The 20,571-nt window shown below is 37.4% G+C and overlaps 2 protein-coding genes and 1 non-coding gene across 3 annotated transcripts; 2 read left to right on the top strand and 1 right to left on the bottom strand.

Annotated features, from left to right (window-relative positions):
- Window positions 1-4,770: 4,770 nt before the first annotated feature.
- On the top strand, window positions 4,771-10,000 carry LOC113310983 (outer envelope protein 61-like). Its single transcript, XM_026559813.1, has 11 exons — window positions 4,771-5,099; window positions 5,635-5,865; window positions 6,282-6,338; window positions 6,447-6,575; window positions 6,919-6,996; window positions 7,369-7,439; window positions 7,847-7,902; window positions 8,035-8,242; window positions 8,550-9,132; window positions 9,222-9,365; window positions 9,579-10,000. Exons 1-11 carry the CDS (start codon window positions 5,004-5,006, stop codon window positions 9,723-9,725), a joined length of 1,800 nt encoding a protein of 599 aa, XP_026415598.1. The 5' UTR covers window positions 4,771-5,003; the 3' UTR covers window positions 9,726-10,000.
- A 637-nt stretch (window positions 10,001-10,637) lies between these two features.
- LOC113310890 (E3 ubiquitin-protein ligase SINAT4-like) lies at window positions 10,638-14,374 on the top strand. Its single transcript, XM_026559708.1, has 4 exons — window positions 10,638-10,794; window positions 11,895-12,234; window positions 12,327-12,713; window positions 13,652-14,374. The coding sequence occupies exons 2-4, from the start codon at window positions 12,049-12,051 to the stop codon at window positions 13,973-13,975; spliced, it is 897 nt and encodes a 298-aa protein (XP_026415493.1). The 5' UTR covers window positions 10,638-10,794; window positions 11,895-12,048; the 3' UTR covers window positions 13,976-14,374.
- Window positions 14,375-14,638: 264 nt separating this feature from the next.
- TRNAC-GCA lies at window positions 14,639-14,710 on the bottom strand. Its single transcript has one exon. It is a non-coding gene; the product is annotated as a tRNA-Cys (tRNA).
- Window positions 14,711-20,571: the final 5,861 nt, after the last annotated feature.

Consider the following 20,571-nt stretch of genomic DNA (forward strand, 5'->3'; position numbering starts at 1 on the left):
ATGGAGTCGCAAAAATCGTTATTGAGACCTAGGGTAGCAGCAGAGAGGTGCAGAGAAGATCACTGAGCTGCAGAGTCGTTTCTGCACCAGCAGAAACTCAAGGATAATTGACTAAGCAAGTCAGTCGCAAAGTGCGGAGTGAGTCGCAGAAACTGTTGTTTACGGTCTTAGTTACAAAAGACTTCCAGCAACTAGAGTTTATCTTTTCCTATTGTTTCTTGTAACACTCAGATATGTAACGCTCATACAACGTTGCAAATTCCATCTTTATATTATGTTCTCTTTTTAATCACCTTCTGAGCTATGAACCATTATTTTGAGCAAGTGATAATATGAAGAGCTAAACCCCTTAACTGAGACGACGGAGGAAGCCATTGTCCCAATAAAAATGGTATATTTCTAAATTTTTTAATGATTTTTGTAGTTTCTTTTATGTTTATTTGCTTTGATTAATAATTGAATTAAGTATTTTTATTAAGCAATTGTGATTTCTTTTGATAGAGCATGCTTAACCTAGGGTTGTTGATGTTGTTTTATGCTTTCGATTTACAGTTTTTACTTTGAATACCTACTTTTGCAACATATTAGGATCACTTTAAAAGTAAAGAATTGCATGAATATTAATTTAATTGAACCATTCAATTGGTTAATGGTGGAATCCCGAGTCTCAGTGCTTTTAACAATCTTGATAACACGCTTTTAACAATCTTGATAACACCTTTATTTTGAGTTTCTAGTTTACTTATTATAAATTGAGTCTAAAATATCGTCCGTCACAAGTCTAAGAAACGAACATCTTATTTACCACTTGCAAAAAAACATCACTTACGCGTATGAAACACTTACACTCAGTTAGCTAAGATGCTTGGATCACTAACCATCTCTCAAGAACAATCCAAACAATCAAATAAGAGTTTAGATATCTATTTTCAGAAATCACAAAGTCTGAGACGAAGAGAACTTTGTGATATTTATTGATCTCGTCTCTGATCTGATATTACTAATACCTCAAAGATCAATAAGAATAAGATTTAGATACACAAATTATCAGATAAAAGATAGTCTAATCGGGTTTCAGATTTCCAAACCTAAATTGAAAATCAAAAGGGGAATCAAATAGGCTTATATATTAGAGGCGGATTTGTACCAAAGTCTTCACTTAGGTTGAAGTGACTCTTAGGCTGTAAAGGACCTCATCTAAGGAAATGAAGTGCCCAGAATCTTGCGAGGTTCAAGAGGCGTAAGTATCACGACTACAATTGAACTGCTTGGAGGGTATTTCGGTCCCAACTACGTTGCAATCCGAAGTATAATAATAGGCTAGTGTTTATAGCGGCTTAATATAGTGTGGTGTTCAAATCTAGACGAGGTCATGGGGTTTTTCCGCAGGTGCATTTTTCCTTGTTCGTGAACAAATATAGCTTATGAACATTAAATTGTTCTTAACCAAGATTGTTAAGGATCTAAGAACATTGCTTGAATCATAGTTAGAGAGATTTGTCAAGATAAACTTGAATTAAAAAATGTTCTTTGCAATATTAAATCTACAAAATATCATACGGCATATTCTAATAATATAGAATGGTAAGTGTCGTGAGTAAATATGATAGGTTAGTCTTCACAAACCTCTTGTTGATGAAGTTCTCGCAAATGTCTTCGTTTGTTTTACAGTCTTCAATCTTCAAGGGTTATTCAGTGACGTCTGATACTCAACTAACATACTATAATCTTAGTGCAAGACTTGACTTTAGTAGACTAGAAATCAAAATATATTTTTGTGCAACTAAACATTGTCAACAAACTTGAGATATCAAAATTTGCGAGTTCGACCGAGCAGTGCTTTAACACTATCTATTTTTTTATGCACGTGGGTAGGAAAAATTTGTGTTTGCATAACATGGTTAGTAACAAAAGTGATGCAAACTTTTATGAGCGGGAATCTCCCTGCCGGTGTTAGGCATTGGTCATCCCTCCTTACACCTTGCGGGCCAGTCGTTGAAGCAGAGGTGTAAATATATGCCGAGAAGATATGCCCTGCTTAAATTGGACTCCCGGGTAGATATGGGGGTTGGTGTTGTTGGCGTATGGAATGCCTGATGAACTGAAATTTTGTTGATCAAGTCGTGAATGACGGATAATGGTAGATTTTGATGTGTTGATTTTCTGGCATGCCGAAGTACTGTAATATTGGAGCAGTTGTTTGAACTGGTTGGTGCTTTCCATTGAAGCCTTATATGCTATTAAAAGATCGCCCCCATACATAAGATGTAGGATCGCGGGGATTTTTGCGAGATGCATAGCTCTTCCATGGTTTTATGGTTTCTAGATTTCACATGCTTGTCAAAAGAATTTCCTCACAGAGAATAAACACGTAGGAGGAGAGCATGTTTCCATGCCTTATTCCTCTAGTTGGAGTGATGTACCGGTGCCGCGTGCCATCGATATTGATTGGGTATGTGATTAACGGTATACATAGCATGACGTACACTATAAAAACTGTCGGGAAATCTAACTTGGTAAAGGATTTTCTAATGAAACCCCAATCTAAACTATTGTAGGATTTCTGAATATACAATTCGCTATTTTGGGGTCCTTGGTGAAGGCTAAAGATTTGATATGATGAAAAATCTCTCCGGTGGATGCTATGTTATCATGTATAGACCATTGAGGCACAAAAGCACTTTGATACAGGCTTATTAAAAAGGACAAAAATGGTCATATGCGGTTGACCAATTTTTTTGAGATGATTTCATGTGTGACATTACAGAGCCCTATAAGTCTAAACTGTGATGATTTGGATGGATGATTCACTTTTGGGATTAAGGTAAGATTTGTGTGATTCACAAGGGGGTGGATATTAAGTGAACTAAAGAAGCTATGAGCCGTATCTATCATTTATATATGAGTTGTTTCCCAAAAATCATTGAAAAACTTATTAATGTATCCGACTAGACCCTGAGAAGGATCAGAACTGATGGAAAATAAGCTTGCTTGATTTACGCAGAGTTACTTGTGTTGCGAGCAGAAAACATTGACAGGAAGTTAATCTTGGAGTGACTGCTGCAAATAAGTTTTCCTCTATCACTGTGTTTGGTGCCGATTATTGATCGAGTGAAGTAATCAATCAAAAGTTGACAACAAAATCCTTATCAGTAATCCAGTTGTTTTGTTGATCTTGGAGTTGTAAATGTTATTGCAGCTTCGATATATTGTTGCTTTAGTGTGGAAAAAGGTGGCGTTAAGGTCGCCATATTGCAGCCACTGAATTATAGATCTTTGTTTCCAATAAATTGTGTTGCATTCAAATAAGGTCATATGATGGTTTCTGAGTTGTTTTCTTGGAGTAGCCAGTATTCCAAGTCAATATCGGTATAAGTAGCGCATTAGCATTGCGGTTTCTCGGTGAGGGTTCCATGTCATTTAGCATTAGCATTTTTATTCAGGCGGTAATTTTTTGGTCATTATGGGGATGTAACCGAAAGTTACTTCGTTTTATTCATTTTTGGTTTCTCGGCGAGGGTTCCATGTCATTTAGTTAGGTCCACGCCGAGTCTACCACTTATTCCCACTGCGGGCAATTAACCCATAAGTTTTCGAATTTATAATTATTGTTCCGTTGCTTGTCATTTGCATTTATTTGTGGAAATATTGGTGCGTGGTCTGAGATTTTCCTTGATAGTTGTGCAACTCCGGCAAATGGATTGCCAGTTCGCCAACGCTGTGTTGCATTAGCTCTATCAACTCGTTTTAGGATGATGATGTCTGACCTTGCTGGTTGTTCGTCCATGTGAAAGGACCACCAGGAAAGCCCAAATCCACGTCCCATTTGATCAATCAAATTAAGAAAAAATTGGGTTTCCTAGAATATTATTTTTATTTTTTCTCTCTCACTATTTCTTCATCCTCAACAAAGCCATAAAAAACAACCCTTCTCTACTCAGATCCGGTCAATATTTTGGAGCGTATCTGAGCAAATTTCTTCATTATTTCTTGTTTTCTAGGTTAGATAGTAGTCATAGCTTAATTTTTATCATGTTTTCTACTTATCTACACCATTATGGTGGCTTTATCTACTCTTTTGAGGTTTATCTTCGTTTAATGGTGGTTCATGGTTATTCGATTGAGTTCTAAGATCGATAGTGATGCTCTCCAACGACGAAATCTTCATCTTCATCGGTGATTTCTTTGACGACGGAAGCTTCATTACTAGTTACTAGAGATTTGAGTAAATCACTCCTATTTTGGGAGCATATCTTTCTAAAGAAGAAAAACAAACTAAATAACTGAGATTTACATCCAAGAAAAACCATTCTTCCTCCGATTTAATCGGATCTTATTCATATTTGTATTTGTCTTACTCCGATAATCCTTCTCTTTCTCTTGTCGGGTTTTTCGGAATTTTACTTTTGTGATTGTTGTTACTTTGTATTCTCTTATTTTCGCTTTTAAACTTATTGTAACCTCGAATTTACGTTAATGAAAAGGTTTCTTGTTCATTAAAAAAAAAAGAATATAATTATTTTTGAAGCATGATGTAATAGTATCACAATTAAAAATGGCTCCTAATTCACACGACACTGGCATATTGTCAAACACAGGATGTTTGCGTTTCAGTCCAGGGTGTTTATTTTCTCAAAGAAAAAAAGAAAAAGAAAAAAAGAATATAAATAACTTTCCTTATTTCATAGTACGTACAAAAATATATATACCACGTGTAATTCAAATTTGGGCGACAGGACAGGCATAATATATACCCGCGGACAATAGTTTCGGTCTCCGATTCTGGTTTTGTTTAGTAAAACTCGTTTCTCTTCTTCTTCTTCTATTTCTTCCTGGTTCGGTTTCCCAATCTGGTAGGAAAAACGAATATCCTTTTCAAGTAGAGTTTCATCACAATTCAGTTTATATTTATCTCCTATATATATCTTCTCTTTGGATCGAAAAATTCTTCAATTTGATTTTGAATTTAAAATCGAGGTTTATCTGTGATCTGATTAAGAAAAATGTTTAACGGAATGATGGATCCTGAATTGATGAGAATGGCTCAAGAACAGATGAGTCGAATGTCACCAGCAGAACTTGCGAAGATCCAACAACAGGTGAGTTTCGTAATTCAAATTATTTGGTCTTTTTCTGTTATGATCGTAGAATTACGGATCTAGATGCATGAATTGTAAATTCAAAGCTCTTCCCTTTCATCGTGAATTGAGGTTTAGAATAATCAAATTCAATACTCAATTTGTGTCTTTTGAGCTGAAATTTCGTTTTTTAAGTTAGAATTTAATTTGAAATTTGGTTTATGGATTATAATAATCATCGTAGTTGAGAAAATTTTGAAGTTCTGATATTGAATGGGAATTTAGATACTATACCTTAAGAAGTAGAAAAGAGTTGACTGTTAGTTACGTAGTTGGATTTTTGTTTTTTTTTTCAAACAACTGAATATGTTGAATTGGTCGTGAAAGCTCATCGAATTCAAATTTGATACTCGCTTAGTAAACGATTTTATGGCCTTCGTTGTTGATTTTCATGCGACTTTTTGCCCGAAGAAGACCTGTGTTGTATAAGAATGGAGACTTGTGTTGTATAAGAATGGTTATAATTGTAGTATTTTATTGGTTTTGACTTTGGCAGATGATGTCAAATCCCGAGTTGATAAAAATGGCTTCTGAAAGCATGAAGAACATGAGACCCGAAGACTTGAAAAGTGCTGCAGAACAACTAAAGCATACTCGTACCGAGGACATGCTTAATATTGGGGAGAAAATTGCAAATGCATCTCCTGAAGAGATCGCGGCTATGGGTTCCCAAGCTGATGCACGTATTCAATATGAATTGAGAGGAGCTCAGATGGTCAAAAATCAGGTATCTATTGTATCATGAGATCCCTATAGTTGTAATCCTAGTTAGTGCTACTTATAACGTGTGTGCTTGAAGTGCCTATGATTGTCTCTTAATACCTTTGGTGAAAGAGGTCTGGAAAGACTAAGGAGTTGACAATTACGTGACTGCTGGTTTGAAAATTTCTTTACGTGGTAGTAATTGGCCTGGTTATCGTGTTGATCTATTTTTAATCCCAATGGGGTTGCAATCCTTTCTGTGTATATCAAAATGTTCATGACCTTTGAAGTGGTTTAAGATATTTATTTGCTCTTTAATCAAAACTTAAAGCCGTAGGCAAAATATTGACATTAGTGGATTTAATCTGGTTTCTTGTGTGTTTCATTCTGGATATCATATCACCTATCTACTCTGTTCATGAGATCATTTTCACTTTGCAGGGCAATGAGCTTCATAGCCAGGGAAAATATAGAGAGGCCGCGGAGAAGTATTTACTTGTAAGTACAAACTTGTCTTATTTTTTATAAAAAATTCTGAATAGTGTTCTCCTGCTTACCTCATTTTCTCTTTCTTAATCAATTATATTATTATTCTTGTGTTGTTAGGCAAAAAACAGCCTAAAAAGCTTGCCTTTTTCGAAGGGCAAAGCACTCCAGTTGGCATGTTCTCTTAATCTGATGTCATGTTATTTGAAAACGCACCAGTACGATGATTGTGTAAAAGAAGGATCAGAGGTATTTCTAAATTAAACTTCATCATGCTGTTTTACTAATTGAGCTAGGTACCTGCGTACTAAGTAAGCTGGGTGGCTATGGATAGTTGGGTGTGTGTGTTAATAAGATGGGACCTGACGTAAGGCGAAAATTGTATAAAATGGGTGGATAGTCTTTTTGGTCTACAGGAAGGGTTAAAGGCCACTTTTACCTCATTTAGATTTCTTATCCACATGTTTGACGGTTTAAGTTAGCAGTCGATTACTAGTGCAGGGGAAGTTGGGGGTAACCACTTATTTTGTCGGTGGTCCTAAATTTATATGTGATGATATAGTTTCTGAATGTTGCATCTGCATTTTTCCAGGTCTTGCAACATGATGCAGAGAATGTAAAAGCTCTTTATCGACGGGGACAAGCTTACAAAGAGTTGGGCATGTTACAAGTGAGTTTTATTATATGTATCTGGTCTGCTTTAAAATTTAGAGCTAACCATGGTTAGCATGTCAGGACTGTAGATTAAGACTTTCTTAATTTCCTTTCTTTCCACTTTGCGATAGCCGATAGCTTAGATTGAGAAGGATGCATTAGTTCTGCGACTACCCCAAACTAGTTCGTGCACTCTAGCATTTCGTTAAACAATTGTGTTTAACTTGCTTAGGTTATTTTGCATTATTTGTTTCAAGAGCAGAAACTAACTTGTTACATGTTTAATGACGGCCTTCCTGTACAGGTATCATATATGCCATAAGAGATGTTTTTGCTTGCAATCCTTGCATATTCGGATCATGATTTTATTACCTGTTTTTTGTATTAGGATGCAGTCTCTGACTTGAGCAAGGCACTTAAAGTTTCCCCTGAGGATGAAACCATTGCAAATGTCTTAAGGTATGGATTTCACTTGGCCGTATAAGTTGAGATATTTTTTCTTTATATTTGCACCGGTAATCAAGTAGTTGAATCATCTAATTAAGCTTTAATGACCCAACTTAAGGCCCTATTCCAAGCCTATAGGTAGTCCCTGTTTTAGAGCTCTCTTTGGGGATTTATATTAGTGGATAGGTATGCTTGCAAGTTGCAATGGTTACTCCTCACTGGTTGCACCCAGATATTCTCAATTCACTTGTGCAACAGTTTATTTTTCTGTTTGTGTTATTGTACACGCTCAATAAGGTTTTTCATAATTGCACCCGATGCCTCATGTTGCGTTTGTTATATTTTATTTTGACTAAAAAAGGGATGACCTATTCCCTTTCCATGTTACTACGCGGATTTTAAGTTTTCAAGTAATACAGGGACGCTCAAGAGAGGTTGTCAAAAGAAGGTGGAGGGCCACGTGCATCATCAGGGGGTAAGGAGCATTGTTCCTTTCGCTAGATGCCTTTATCGTGTTATTGATTGAGTAAAACCAAGCAATTGTTTTTGCACTTCAGGTGGAAAAGTTGTGGGTTTCTTAAAATGTTTATGTTTTTTTGTATCACAGGGTTGAAAATTGAAGAAATAATTGAAGAAAATGTCAATACCACATCACTTGAAGCAAATAAAAGTTCTCCACCAAAGGATAACTCTGCGGCCAAACCACCAGAATCTGAAAAGGACTTGCAGAGTCGGGTTAGGCCCAAGCCCAAGATGGGTTCCGCAGCTAATGCTGAGAATTTACAGGGTTTAACAGACAACCCCGAGGCCATCAGGTACGTTATTACTCATCGTTCATCTTTTGCTTCATTGCTACCTAGTTTATTGTTCATGTGAGTCCGACATGTTTCCATATCCTAATTGTTGATTTATTTAATTCACCGGATGTGTGACTTAATTGATTTTCTTTTTTCTTTCTTTGTAAACTCTCCCTTTGTCTGTTGTCCATTTGTCAAAAATGGTACTTCTTCAAATCCAAAATATGGACGCTTACAAAGTGGAGCTGCAATTTCTTCTCAGTTTGGACACTATCATACTGTGGACGCATTGGCTGATACCTATCTGTTTATTACGCATTGACAGGTCATTTCAGAATTTCATTTCACAAGTTGATCCTGATACTCTAGCATCTTTGGGTGGTTCAAATGCCGAAGGTGTGCCACCAGACATGATTAAGACTGCTTCAAGCATGATTGGGAAGATGTCACCCGAAGAGCTTCAGAACATGATTAAAATGGCTTCCTCATTTCAAGGTAAAGTTCCATTTCCATCTGGGACCAGAGAAGGCGTTGGCAGCAATTCAAAAAGTGGACCACTTCCACAGGATTTCTCCCCCGAGATGCTCAAGTCCGCATCTGATATGATGGCCAACATGCCTCCTGAAACTCTTAAGCAAATGTTTGAAGTCGCCTCTTCTTTGAATGGCCCAGCTTCCTCAGCAGCAGCACCCAGTGCTAATAGGTCGAGATCTGATAGTGTGTCGAGACACTCGGAAGAAATTGGAATTCCATCTGTAAACAGAAGTAGTGATATTGGTGAGAGTAGTTCTTTTCCGGATTTCCCAAATTTTGGAGCTGATCCATCATCCTCTTCAAGTTTCACAACTCCAACGGCTGATATGCAAGCACAAATGAGGAACCAAATGAAAGACCCAGCAATGCGGCAGGTATGTTGGTGAAGATCCGTTGATTATGTTTTCTGTTGTTTATTATCATTTCTTGTTTTTCTTATTTCTGCACTTCTGCACATGATTAGATGCTTACATCCATGATCAAAAATATGAACCCTGAGATGATGGCAAACATGAGTGAACAATTTGGGGTCAAGCTCTCACGAGAAGACGCAGAGAAAGCTCAACAAGCCATGTCCTCGTTGTCTCCTGATGCCTTGGAGAAAATGGTATTCCCAATCTCTATCAATATCCTAAGTTTTTCCAGTATGGTCCATATGCATATTGTATTAAGATCGATCGAGTGCTTTCTAGTGGCTCTGCTCCTGGATTACTTACTTGCTTTTTAGGTGTTTGACCCTTAACCAACTTATCTATATGGATCCATGAATATGCTGATGTAAGTACTTTTTGTTAATTCATGTTATGTATATCTTTGGCAGATGAAGTGGGCAGATAGGATACAAACCGGAGTAGAAAGTGCAAAGAAGACAAAGAACTGGCTCTTGGGAAGACGTGGTATGATTTTGGCGATATGTATGCTTGTTTTAGCCATCGTTCTTCACCGACTAGGCTATATTGGCAGTTAAACAGTGACGCGTCTGGTTCTTCATATTAAATGTATAGCTATTGGTTGTCCATTTTCTTTTTGTGTGTGAAAATTGGATGTTGACTAGGAGTCCAATTGATCACAAATGAAAATGGTAACTTATAGAGTTGCAACTGGGTGATGGTAATCATTTGATCGGCAATATCTCTGGTTTTTTTGTAACCATGTATTCTTTTTCTTTCTTGGAATCTTGTTTGTTTAACTTGATCAATCTAGTTAGAAGTTCAGAAGTTGAAGCAAGTTGAAGAGCAGACATCACTAAGCGTTATTTTGTTATTGTCTCCATGCTCTGGCATCTAATTTTGCTGCTGGGAATTGCAATACCCGAATGATAAATTATGGGAGCTCCAGGTGTTTTGTTGAAAACACTCTTTCCGTGAAAGAAAGCTCACTTCTTTATGTGACGCTGCAGACCGGGAGGATGAAGTTTGGGAGGGGCATTTGCAAGTCACGAGCATCAAATGAAAAACATGACTTCTTCCAAAACCGTCTGTCACTACTCACTAATGTCGGATGCACGTCAAGCAAACAGAGGTATCCGGCAGGTTGTAGTTGCCGGTCGCCATTAGCAAGGTGGATAAATGTTCCACAACCCCACCAATACAAGACCCAAACCATAACACCACTAGTTCAGAGTAGAGACATAGATACAAATCTTCGGCTCATGTTCAAAAATGGTCCACATTGTCAATATCATCGATTAGGTAAAGCATTAAAAAATCGCTACGGCATACGTGTTTATCATGAAGCTCTAATGAGACAAAACCAATGAAAAACACCCACGTTATAAAAATTTAGAATCTTAAACTGATTAGCGGAACACGAAATCATTTTTATCTTATCGTAGTTGTCCCACCAAAACAGGAGAGAGAAAAAACAAACACAAATTTCGTTTCCCATTCTTTTTATTTTATTTTAAAGAAATTATTTCATTTCAAGTTTCTCTTCAGATTCTTTTTTGCACCAAAAGAAGGCAACCCAGGGTTTTGTGAATGAAGAGACGAATTTCTGCTTCTTTTCTTTGATTTTTCTTGTGGAACAATTGATTGGTAAGTTAATTCAACTTAATTTCTTGAATTTTCCTGTTTTTTTTTGTTTTTTTTTTCGAATTTAAATTTCTGGATTTTAATTCATATGATGTTTTGTTAGCAATTAGAATCTCTGTCATTTCAGGTGTTCTTTAAATTTTTAAGAAATGTTTGTAGTTTGGTGGAATTTGAAAGGTTTCAAAACAAAGTTTGAGCCTCTCTGTCTTTCTTTCGTTTGCTGTTTTAGGGGGTAGCGGTTTGGTTTTGCATTTAAATGGTTTGGAAAATTATGAGGCTAAGTACAGTCTGTCGAAGGAGTGTATGGTTCCAGGGTTTAATTTACATTAGTTGCTTCATATTGTTTAGTATATTGTGGTCATTTTACTGAATTTCCAGAATCCTCAATTATTTTCTAGGTTAACATGTGAAGATATATACCTCCTAGTGTTATATACTGGCTAAATGTATTGTACTTGTGTCTTATCTGTATGAGGTATATAAAGAATGTAATGTTCCGTTGTGAACTGGTGCTTAAGGAATGTGGTATATTTGTGAGTGTCAACTGGATTTTGTGATGTTTTTTCGTTTTATATATGGTTTGTTCCACTTCATGTGTTACTTCCTTCCTTTTAGTGTGGAGTTCCTTAAAGTGGTGGGTGATCAAGTCATGTTAAAGATCTGTTGTAATGTATTGCTTTTATGCCATTCTTTCCAACACGTGGTCGTTTATGGCTATCTACTAATTTTCTTTGTTTAACATTGTCAGTGAGAAGTGTCAAACCTTTTGGTTCATTAGTTTGTAGTGTTTATAATGTGATCTTTAGGATCAAAATTTTACATTTGAAAAAGCAAAGAACAATTTTTTTTTATCACACGTTGATGAGAAAGAAGAACCTGTAATTTTGAATTTAAATTTGTTGTAGTCCCTATATTACATTAGCATATTCATTATTGCAAATCCTCTGTCTCTCATTTGACATCTTAAAATAAATTGTCATACTGTCAAGGAGATAAGCAAATGATGAAGTCAATGCTGCATGTTTATGCTTTATTAGGTATAGAATACGTTATTTTATTACGATGATTTCACTTACATTTTTATTAGTGTACTGGAATTGCAGGCCGTACGAGATTAAATCGCTGTAATACGGACAGTGTCAAGAAGATACGACATCGATGAAAAGGAATGCCTGTCCTCGTTTAGGTTACGTAATTTATTCATTTTAAATTGGAATGCAATAAATAACGGCCAGGAATATTCAGTTACATCTACAAATGGATAAGTCTAATTTACTGTCAGTGGATGATGATTCCACCCTCGTAGGAGGGCCAAAAGAGCTGGGTCACCTTCTTTCTGAAGCACCCCACAGGAGAAAATCTACCATACTTTCAGATGCAGATATGTACAAAATAATGGAGTGCCCTGTTTGTACTAAATCCATGTACCCACCTATTCAGCAGGTCTAATTTTCTGCATCCTCATAGCTGCCTCTCATAGAAGTGCTTCTCCTTCTTCCCGCTTACCTCCTCACGTGCTTCCTTTTTTTATGCAGTGTCCCAGTGGGCATGCCTTATGTTCAAATTGCAAAATGAAGGTCAATAACAAGTGCCCTGTTTGCAAAAAGGAAATTGGAAACATAAGGTGTTTGGTTCTTGAAAAATTTGCAGTTTCCCTTCTGCTTCCATGCTCAAATCACACTCTTGGTTGCCAGGAGATGCTACCTTATTATGGCAAGGAGAAGCACGAGTCCCAGTGCATCTTCAGGCCATACAGTTGCCCCTCCCCAGGATCAGAGTGCTCTGTCACGGGGGATCTTCCAACACTTCTGGCACACCTTAGGTTGAGTCACAGGGTGGATATACAGACAGGGTCAAGTTTCAGCCATTGTTACGTGAAACAGGATCCCTGTTCAGTTGCTGATGTATCTTGGACACTCTCTGTAAGTGGAAAACATATCATTATCTTTATAGACTGATTGCATATTATTTTTCTCACTAGCATGAACGTGTTCAATGGAGAGTACTTAAAGAGATTTCACATAGCGCTAGGAACACTTTGCTGGGTGAGCCTTAAAAACGACCCACTTAGGATTACTATCGGGAGGTTAGTCTTTGTAGTCGCTTACAGAATGATTCAACAAAAGAAATTGATATGAAATTCATGGTTACTAAAAGAAGGCTTATCAACAAACTCGTGCTAACTGTACTGAATTTGGATGACATTGTTTGTAAGATTGAATGTAGCGAACATTAGTTTAGTTATCATGCTCTTAAAACTCTTACCATTACAATTTATTTGTTAAGAGTTAACACACACATTGTTGTAGGCTCACAAGTTATTCACCCTAAAAGCCCCTTCAACAAAGGTTTTTTTAATGTTGTATCTCCTTTTTTTTCCCATCTTGAGGTTCTATAAGCATTAGCTGAAAAACACATTAATATCAAGTGCTGCCTTTAATCTCACAGCCCGTTCGTTTCAAGGAATTGTATTCCTTGGAATCCAATTCCTAGGGAATGCGTCCAATTCCTTGAACCGAACAGGGCAAATGAACTCTATGTAATTGGGAATTTTAATTCCTAGGAATCCAATTCCCTCCAAAATGATAGATTTCCATTGCATTGGTCCAATGATGCAATGGAATTGGATTCCGGGGTAAAAACAAAGGTAATTGAATTACCTCAACCGAACATAAATTCTTTGGATTGAAATCAAATTCCTTGGAATCCAATTCCAAGAATTGGATTACCCGATAATTGAATTCCTAGGATTCTAATTCTCCCAACCGAACGGGCAGTCAGTTTAATGTTAATGTTAATCTTACTCTTTATTCATGATTTGGTCTCTACATCACTAAATATCTTTTTTCTTTTGGAGCAGCTCTTCAATTGTTTCAATCAGTACTTCTGCCTTCACTTTGAAGCTTTTTGCCTGGGAACCGAGCCAGTTTACATGGCGTTCTTGCGTTTTATTGGCGAGGAATCAGAAGCAAGAAAATATGGATACTGCCTTGAAGTAGGTGGAAACGGCCGGAAGCTGACATGGCATGGTATACCACGGAGCATTAGGACCCATCATAGGAGTGTCAGAGACAGTCATGATGGACTGATAATTCAGAGAAGCTTGGCCCTATATTTCTCTAAAGGTGATGGAAAGGAGCTTAAGTTAAGAGTCTCTGGTAAAATATGGAAGGAAGATTCATAAACTTTGTTAAACGAGGAAAACAAAAATAGAAACAATGGCAAGAGAGGATTCACAGTTGAGGATGAAACGTGTTAACCATAATTGGTAGCATGTATAACTGCCTCTGTTTTCTAAGACTCGTGACGTGGAACTCTTTTCACCCTAAGGTCACTCATGTACACAAGCCTCTCTTCTGATTTTGTTCCTGACGTAGCATTACTCGAAAGCAAAGGAAGAATAGAAGATCCATTAGTACCAGAAAGTCCTCTCCCGGGCAACACTTGCCCAAAATGAGAGGAAGATAAATCTCTGTACTTTTTTTTTTGCATCACTCACATGTAGATCTAAAATGAAAGTGAGCGAACTTGGTGTTGGGTCCTTTATATATATAAAAGAAAAGTTATGTTTTGAAAGAAAAGTTATGTTAATAGATTGGAATTGGATGCTTCCTATTGAAAGACAATAATGAGTTTTAGGTTTCCTACTTGCAAGTGCTGACAAGATTCTTAATTCTTTTTCCTAGAACTCGAGCCCTGCTATTACGTCGATTCAATCATTCCATATTTTTCTTGACGCACTCTTTGAAACATGCCCTCTAGGCAGATTGCCAGCATGTGCTAAAAACTGAAGAAGATAAAAAGAAGGAAAAAAAGAAGGGAAAAAAGAAGGGAAAAAATGAATGTTAGGGCCCAACCGGGTTCGAACCGGTGACCTCTTGATCTGCAGTCAAATGCTCTACCACTGAGCTATGGACCCCTGTTTTGCAATGATTACGTACTTTTTTTTATTTAGTCCATAACTTGGGCTCGAATAGTCTCTGTCCATAACTAAAAGGAAAAATGACTTATTCATATTCTGAAGTATTTTGTTTGATATGCCGGATATTATAAAATATATAATAAAATGTTTTATAGTACAACCTCTATTTCAGAATATTGTTGGGACCATATAAAATATATGGAGGTTATTTCTGCAAAGATCAAACCGAATGGGGATAAAGATTTATTCATATGTGGAGTTTATTCTTGTACAGAGGTCTTATTGTAATCTGTCTGTCAAATTTAATTACTTTTTTTTATTATAGTTTGGTTTGTATTAGATTGTAACGTGTACGAATTGAGTCAACTATGGTCATGTGGAGTCTTAGAAGGTCCTTATTTGTAAGCATCAGATATGTTTCAATATATGTGGATTTTATAATAGAATATTGTATAGGTCCATTGTTTTTTCTAGCTTGTGTGGAACTATAAGATGTGTTTGTTGGCCTTTCTAACAGAGGGTTTACTATCCCTTCAATGATACCAGAAGTCTGGCGTCCCTCTAAGTTGCCACAAACACAATCACTATTGGAACTCTTATCAAAATAGGTAGAAGAAGAATCATATTTCCATCAGATCTAGACCTTCTTATTCTTCCACCAGGACATGTGCAAGATCTTTTACTGTTTTAGGATAAATATAAATAAGTGGGGATAAACTGATGCTTGTGTGAGAACGAGTGATCAAGTCGTGCAAAAGTGCCCTAAACAAAAAAATGGCCGTTCATATCTTGCTTCGGTCACGAAGAGGAGAAAGGGTTGGTCTTAGTTAGTGAAGAAGAGAAACCGTTGATATTAGAGTGTAAGAATCTTTGTGGTGTGATTAATGTGTATTACTGTATGTGAAGAGTTCTCAGTGTATGACTGAGAGAAGGCTTCTATGAAATCAGATTATAAAACTTGTTTGTAAGTTTCTGTTTGATTTATATAGATAGAAGTATTGTAGAAAGTGGGAGTCATGAAGTAGATTCAATTTCGATTGTTCATCTTTAGTTTTCAATATTTTGTCTGTGCAAACTAAGTGTTTGAAGAATCAACCAAAAGACCTCTTTTCTTTTACAAATTTTACATGAACTATAAATAACTTAGGAGTACTATTACAAGCTTAGATTAACATGGAAGCTGAGAAAGAGGCGACAACACAGAGATGTTCGATTAAACAATCTACGTATTACAAAAAAGGAAAAACGAGCAGCAATGATGAAAATTGCAAAACAAGAGCTTCTTGAAAAAAGACGAGAGAAGCACGATATACACATGCAAGTTCTGGTGAATGAGGCATGAGATGGATAATTGTTCTTTGATTATTAGCCTATTAGAGAAGTACGTTTTGAACAATTTAGGTCACATTTTGTATTAAAATCATCTGAATGGTTGGCTAAGAATTGACACAGTTTTTAATATTTTGTCATCTTGCATTTTCGATGTGTAGTTTAAATAGTTTCTGGGAGGATTGTTGGATTTTTTTCGTGCTTACGACGTCGAAGCATTAAGATGTTTCCCGTATGGGTACTCTTAGTAAACCACGTGCTTAGAAGCTTAAGTTTAAGACCTGATCTATAATGATAGTTTGCTAAAAGTCATACCATGATGACGTTGTATGTTGATTGACTTAATTTTAGTTATGTCGAGTTGATGATATAAGAAATCAAGGTTTTTGCTCAAACTGAGGAAACTTCATAAGATGAAGGAAATAATAATAATAAAATAAGGAATCATGAAGTATGGGACCGGCTATGGCTAAGGCATGGCCGGCCGGCCAATAAGCCCGATCCTTTGACACTTTTCCTAATTTTATATTATTTTCATGATTTTAAGGAAATATCATGATATCAAGGAGTTTGTTGAAACTAAGGAGTTTTCTTGAAGTGAAGGAGTTTCCATGAGATGAAGGAAACAATAATAATAATAATAATTAGAGAAGTTAGAACCCACTTCCCAAGCATATCTCGGTGAGTGGAGTTTTGCTATTCAAATCCTGCCCGGCTCTATTATAATGATTCCATACTTTCATCAGCACAAGGCGTGCAGCAGGGAGATCCTCTTGGCCCTCTTTTATTTGCCCTCACATTACAACCTCTTGTCAACATGATTGCTAACCAATGTAAGATAGATCTTCATGCATGGTACCTGGATGATGGCACCATTGCAGGAGATACAATGGAAGTAGTTAAGGCTTTGAACATCATCCAGTTGGCAGGTCCTGAGCGTGGACCACAACTGAACATCAAGAAGACTGAAATCTACTGGCCATCACCAGATCCTAGATGCAGTCAAAGTGGTGTCTTCCCAAGTGATATTGGCAGGCCATTGCTTGGTGTAAAATTGTTGGGAGGCCCTGTTAGCCTAGAATCTCAGTACTGCAGTGACATTGTTCTTCACAGAGTGGATAAAACCATCCAGTTGATGCAGAAAGTACAACAACTTCACGACCCATAGTGTGAGATGTTGCTTCTGCGAAATTGTATTGGGGTCTCCAGACTATATTTCGCTATGCGCACCACCTGCCCGGCTCATCTGCAACCTGCTTCTACAGTTTATGACAAGCACTTACTTCAATACTTACGACAGCTCACTGTAGGTGATGGTGCTGGATTTGGCCTCTTCCAACAACGCTTAGCCACCTTGCCAATCAAGGATGGAGGGTTTGGCATCTACACTATGGCAGACACTTCAAAATACTGCTATTTGGCTTCTCAGATTCAGACCAGACATCTGCAGGAAACCATTCTTCAACTATCAACGCCTGCAAACCTCAGTCCAAGCTATGAACTAGCTCTTCAATCATTTACTCAAGCTTGTGGATCTCCTGCTTCCATTTCCAGCGTCATTGATGCCGCCCCTCATCCCATGAAATTATTGGTTGCACTATACTTTGGCGCTGTTAAGGAAAAGTTATCTGCCAACTTCAACTTAAATGAACGAGAATCGTTAGTCTGGCAATGCAACAGGCGTGATCATGCAATGGATCTCAAGGTTGTTCCTATCAGTGGACTGAACCAAGCTGTCGCACCAAGACAATTACAATCAATCCTTAAATACCGGCTTGCCATACCCTTTTTTGAAGAAAACAGTAGGTGTTCGATATGTAACAGGGCGATGGATATCTATGCCGACCATGCAGTCCACTGTGCAAGTGAGGTGGGTTCAAAATTCAGGCATGATATGGTTCGTGACGCTCTTCTTGACATATGCTACAGGTCAGGTGTTATTGCTCGTAAAGAAGTCTCTTTGGGGTTTCTTTCAAACTCTGTCAAGGAACTTAAACCTGTTGATATCATGGTCTATAATTGGAAGGACGGCAAAAATGTTTGCTTTGATGTGACTGGAATTTCACCTTTCACTACCTCCAGTACTCGTAACACCCCTCCGGGCCAAGCTATCATTGATGCAGTGAGTCGCAAGCGCGCGAAATACCTACATAAGTGTACGACACTCGGTTACGGTTTACAGGCACTAGCCTTTTCTACCATGGGAGAATTGGGAGATGATTTAGTTTTATTTCTTAAGAGGTTGAGCAACTGCCTAGTTAGTCATGATGTTAATCACAAAATAGGAAATTCGTTGTTCCATAGGCTAGGTATCATTATTCAAAAAGGTGTTGGCGCCCAGCTTGTCGCTCGGTTGCCTTCCACCGACTTGTAACATACAATCCGTCGTCTTGCTAATAAAACGCCCTGAGTGGCTATTTCATAATAATAATAATAATAATAATAAAATAAGGGGCATGTGGGACCGGCCACGGCTAGGGAAAGGTCGGCCTGCTAGTGGCCTGGTCCCGTGAATCTTCCCTAATTTTATATTATTTTCATGAATTGAAGGAAATATCATGAAATCAAGGAGTTTTCATAAGATGAAGGAATTAATAATAATAAAATAAGGAATCATGAAGTGTGGGACCGGCTACGGCTAAGGCATGGCCGGCCGACCAATAAGCCCGACCCATGGTACTTTTCCTAATTTTATATTATTTCCTTGGTGTGAAAATAAAACACCATGAAACTAAGGAGTTTCCTCAAACGAAGGAGTTTTGTTCAAATGAAGGGATTTTCATGAGATCAAGGAAAAATAATAAAATATGATAAAATAAAGAATTAGGCGTGGGACTGGCCACGACATGACTGACCGGCCGGTAAGCCCAGTCCCTTAGCGCCTTAGCTAATATTTTTTATTATTATTTTCTTCATATTTTGCATAGGTTCATCGTTCCTTCGTATTTGGGAATGCTCGTTCGTGCATTCAGGTGCTCGTTAGTGCATTATTGCTGAATACACTTGCACCATTTTGGCCGGGGCTTACTCGATGGCGGCTCAGATGCCCATACGTTGAATATTTATTACTAACCCATGGAATTCTGCTGGGAAGAACCATGAATTGAAGTAATGAAATATTATGAAGAATTGTAGAAATATTTTCTAAGAATTCAATTGATTAATCTAGTAACTAGGAATAATTAATTGATGGCTCTATACTAGCACGTCGTCTAGGAGCATTAATTATTCGAGAATTGAGCGATATGAGCTAGTTAAAGCGTCATATTTATTATGTATAGTCAGGGAAAACGTTGTTGCATCCTGAAGACGTTATCGCTCTATACTAGCAGGCAAGCTGTCTAGGAGCCGTCCAATCATTAAGATTTTATATGCATGTATTTTATATAGTCAGGGAAAACATTGTTACATCCTGAAGACGTTATTGTTAGAGCACTGCTCGGTCAAACTCGCATGCGTTGCTATCTCAAGCATGTTTGTCAATGTTAGTGATCAAAACTATAGATCTTGATTTCTAGTCTCTTATAGTTAAGTTTCGGACTAGGATAGTAAGTGTAGTTGAGCTTAAGGACTTTATGGCGATTCATCATACAAGTAGAAGGACTACTCAAGGAACCGGTGGAACTGCTCGACAAAAAGGTATGTGTAGACTTGAACTTATCTGTCACTCAAAAGTCTATCTATTATATCTCCTACTCTTTGAGACAAAAGTCGTATGCTATATATATAGACTAGATCATACATATTTGGTATTTCGAGCCGAGTATACCTCGCCTATCTATATTTCGAAATATGTGCTGGTAAGATTTTCGCTTCGACCAAGTTTATCTTTACCTAGTGACGAAAGTCATAAATGTTTCAATCACCTTGGAAATTTCTTTGACGAGAAATGGTGTAACAACTATATAACGTCCTCTAAGAATGTTTCAATGATTGGAATGAGAGTTTAAATTACATAACCAATGTATTCCTTGAACCGAAGTTTTCGAACTTTGTTGATCAGGAGAATCGGAAGTATGGCAAGTTCCAAGTCCGCGAACTCAGTCCGCGAACTGCCGAAGTTCTCAAACCCGAGAATTTCTGCTGGAGTTGACAAACTACTTGCGTGAGCCAAGTCCGTGAACCCAGTCCGCGAACCGATGAAGTTCTCAAACCCGAGAATTTCTGCTGGAGTTTGTAAACTCTGTCCGGTGTCTTAAGTCCGCGAACCTAGTCTGCGAACTTGAGAAGGTTATATATCTAAAGACTAAGGAATGCTTTTGCAAACCGTGGCTATTAAAGTTCATGAACCGATTCTTGTGAATCAAATCATCTTTGCTTCAATTGTGTCTTGTGTAGTTACATAAGATTTCCTTACAATTGAACAACTCTCTTAACTAATTCATTTTAGTCATCTGAACTAGTTATGGTGAAGAAGAACATGGTTAGTATGAAATGCTCTTATGGTTAACCTTTTTGGTAAACTATTGTTGAACCAACAATGTACACGTATGGGTGCAGTTTACAAACCTAGAAGCGTACAATCATTT

This window comes from Papaver somniferum, chromosome 9 (genome assembly GCF_003573695.1).
Source record: "Papaver somniferum cultivar HN1 chromosome 9, ASM357369v1, whole genome shotgun sequence".
Lineage (NCBI taxonomy): Eukaryota > Viridiplantae > Streptophyta > Magnoliopsida > Ranunculales > Papaveraceae > Papaver > Papaver somniferum.

Excerpts from the sequence above, each read along its gene's own strand:
- LOC113310890 (XM_026559708.1), top strand. The coding sequence starts at position 12,049 with ATGGATAAGTCTAATTTACTGTCAGTGGATGATGATTCCACCCTCGTA. Across the intron at positions 12,235-12,326 it reads TGTACCCACCTATTCAGCAG|TGTCCCAGTGGGCATGCCTT; the intron begins GTCTAATTTTCT and ends TTTTTTATGCAG. Across the intron at positions 12,714-13,651 it reads ATGTATCTTGGACACTCTCT|CTCTTCAATTGTTTCAATCA; the intron begins GTAAGTGGAAAA and ends CTTTTGGAGCAG.
- LOC113310983 (XM_026559813.1), top strand. The coding sequence starts at position 5,004 with ATGTTTAACGGAATGATGGATCCTGAATTGATGAGAATGGCTCAAGAA. Across the intron at positions 5,866-6,281 it reads CTCAGATGGTCAAAAATCAG|GGCAATGAGCTTCATAGCCA; the intron begins GTATCTATTGTA and ends TTCACTTTGCAG. Across the intron at positions 6,997-7,368 it reads AAGAGTTGGGCATGTTACAA|GATGCAGTCTCTGACTTGAG; the intron begins GTGAGTTTTATT and ends TTTTTGTATTAG.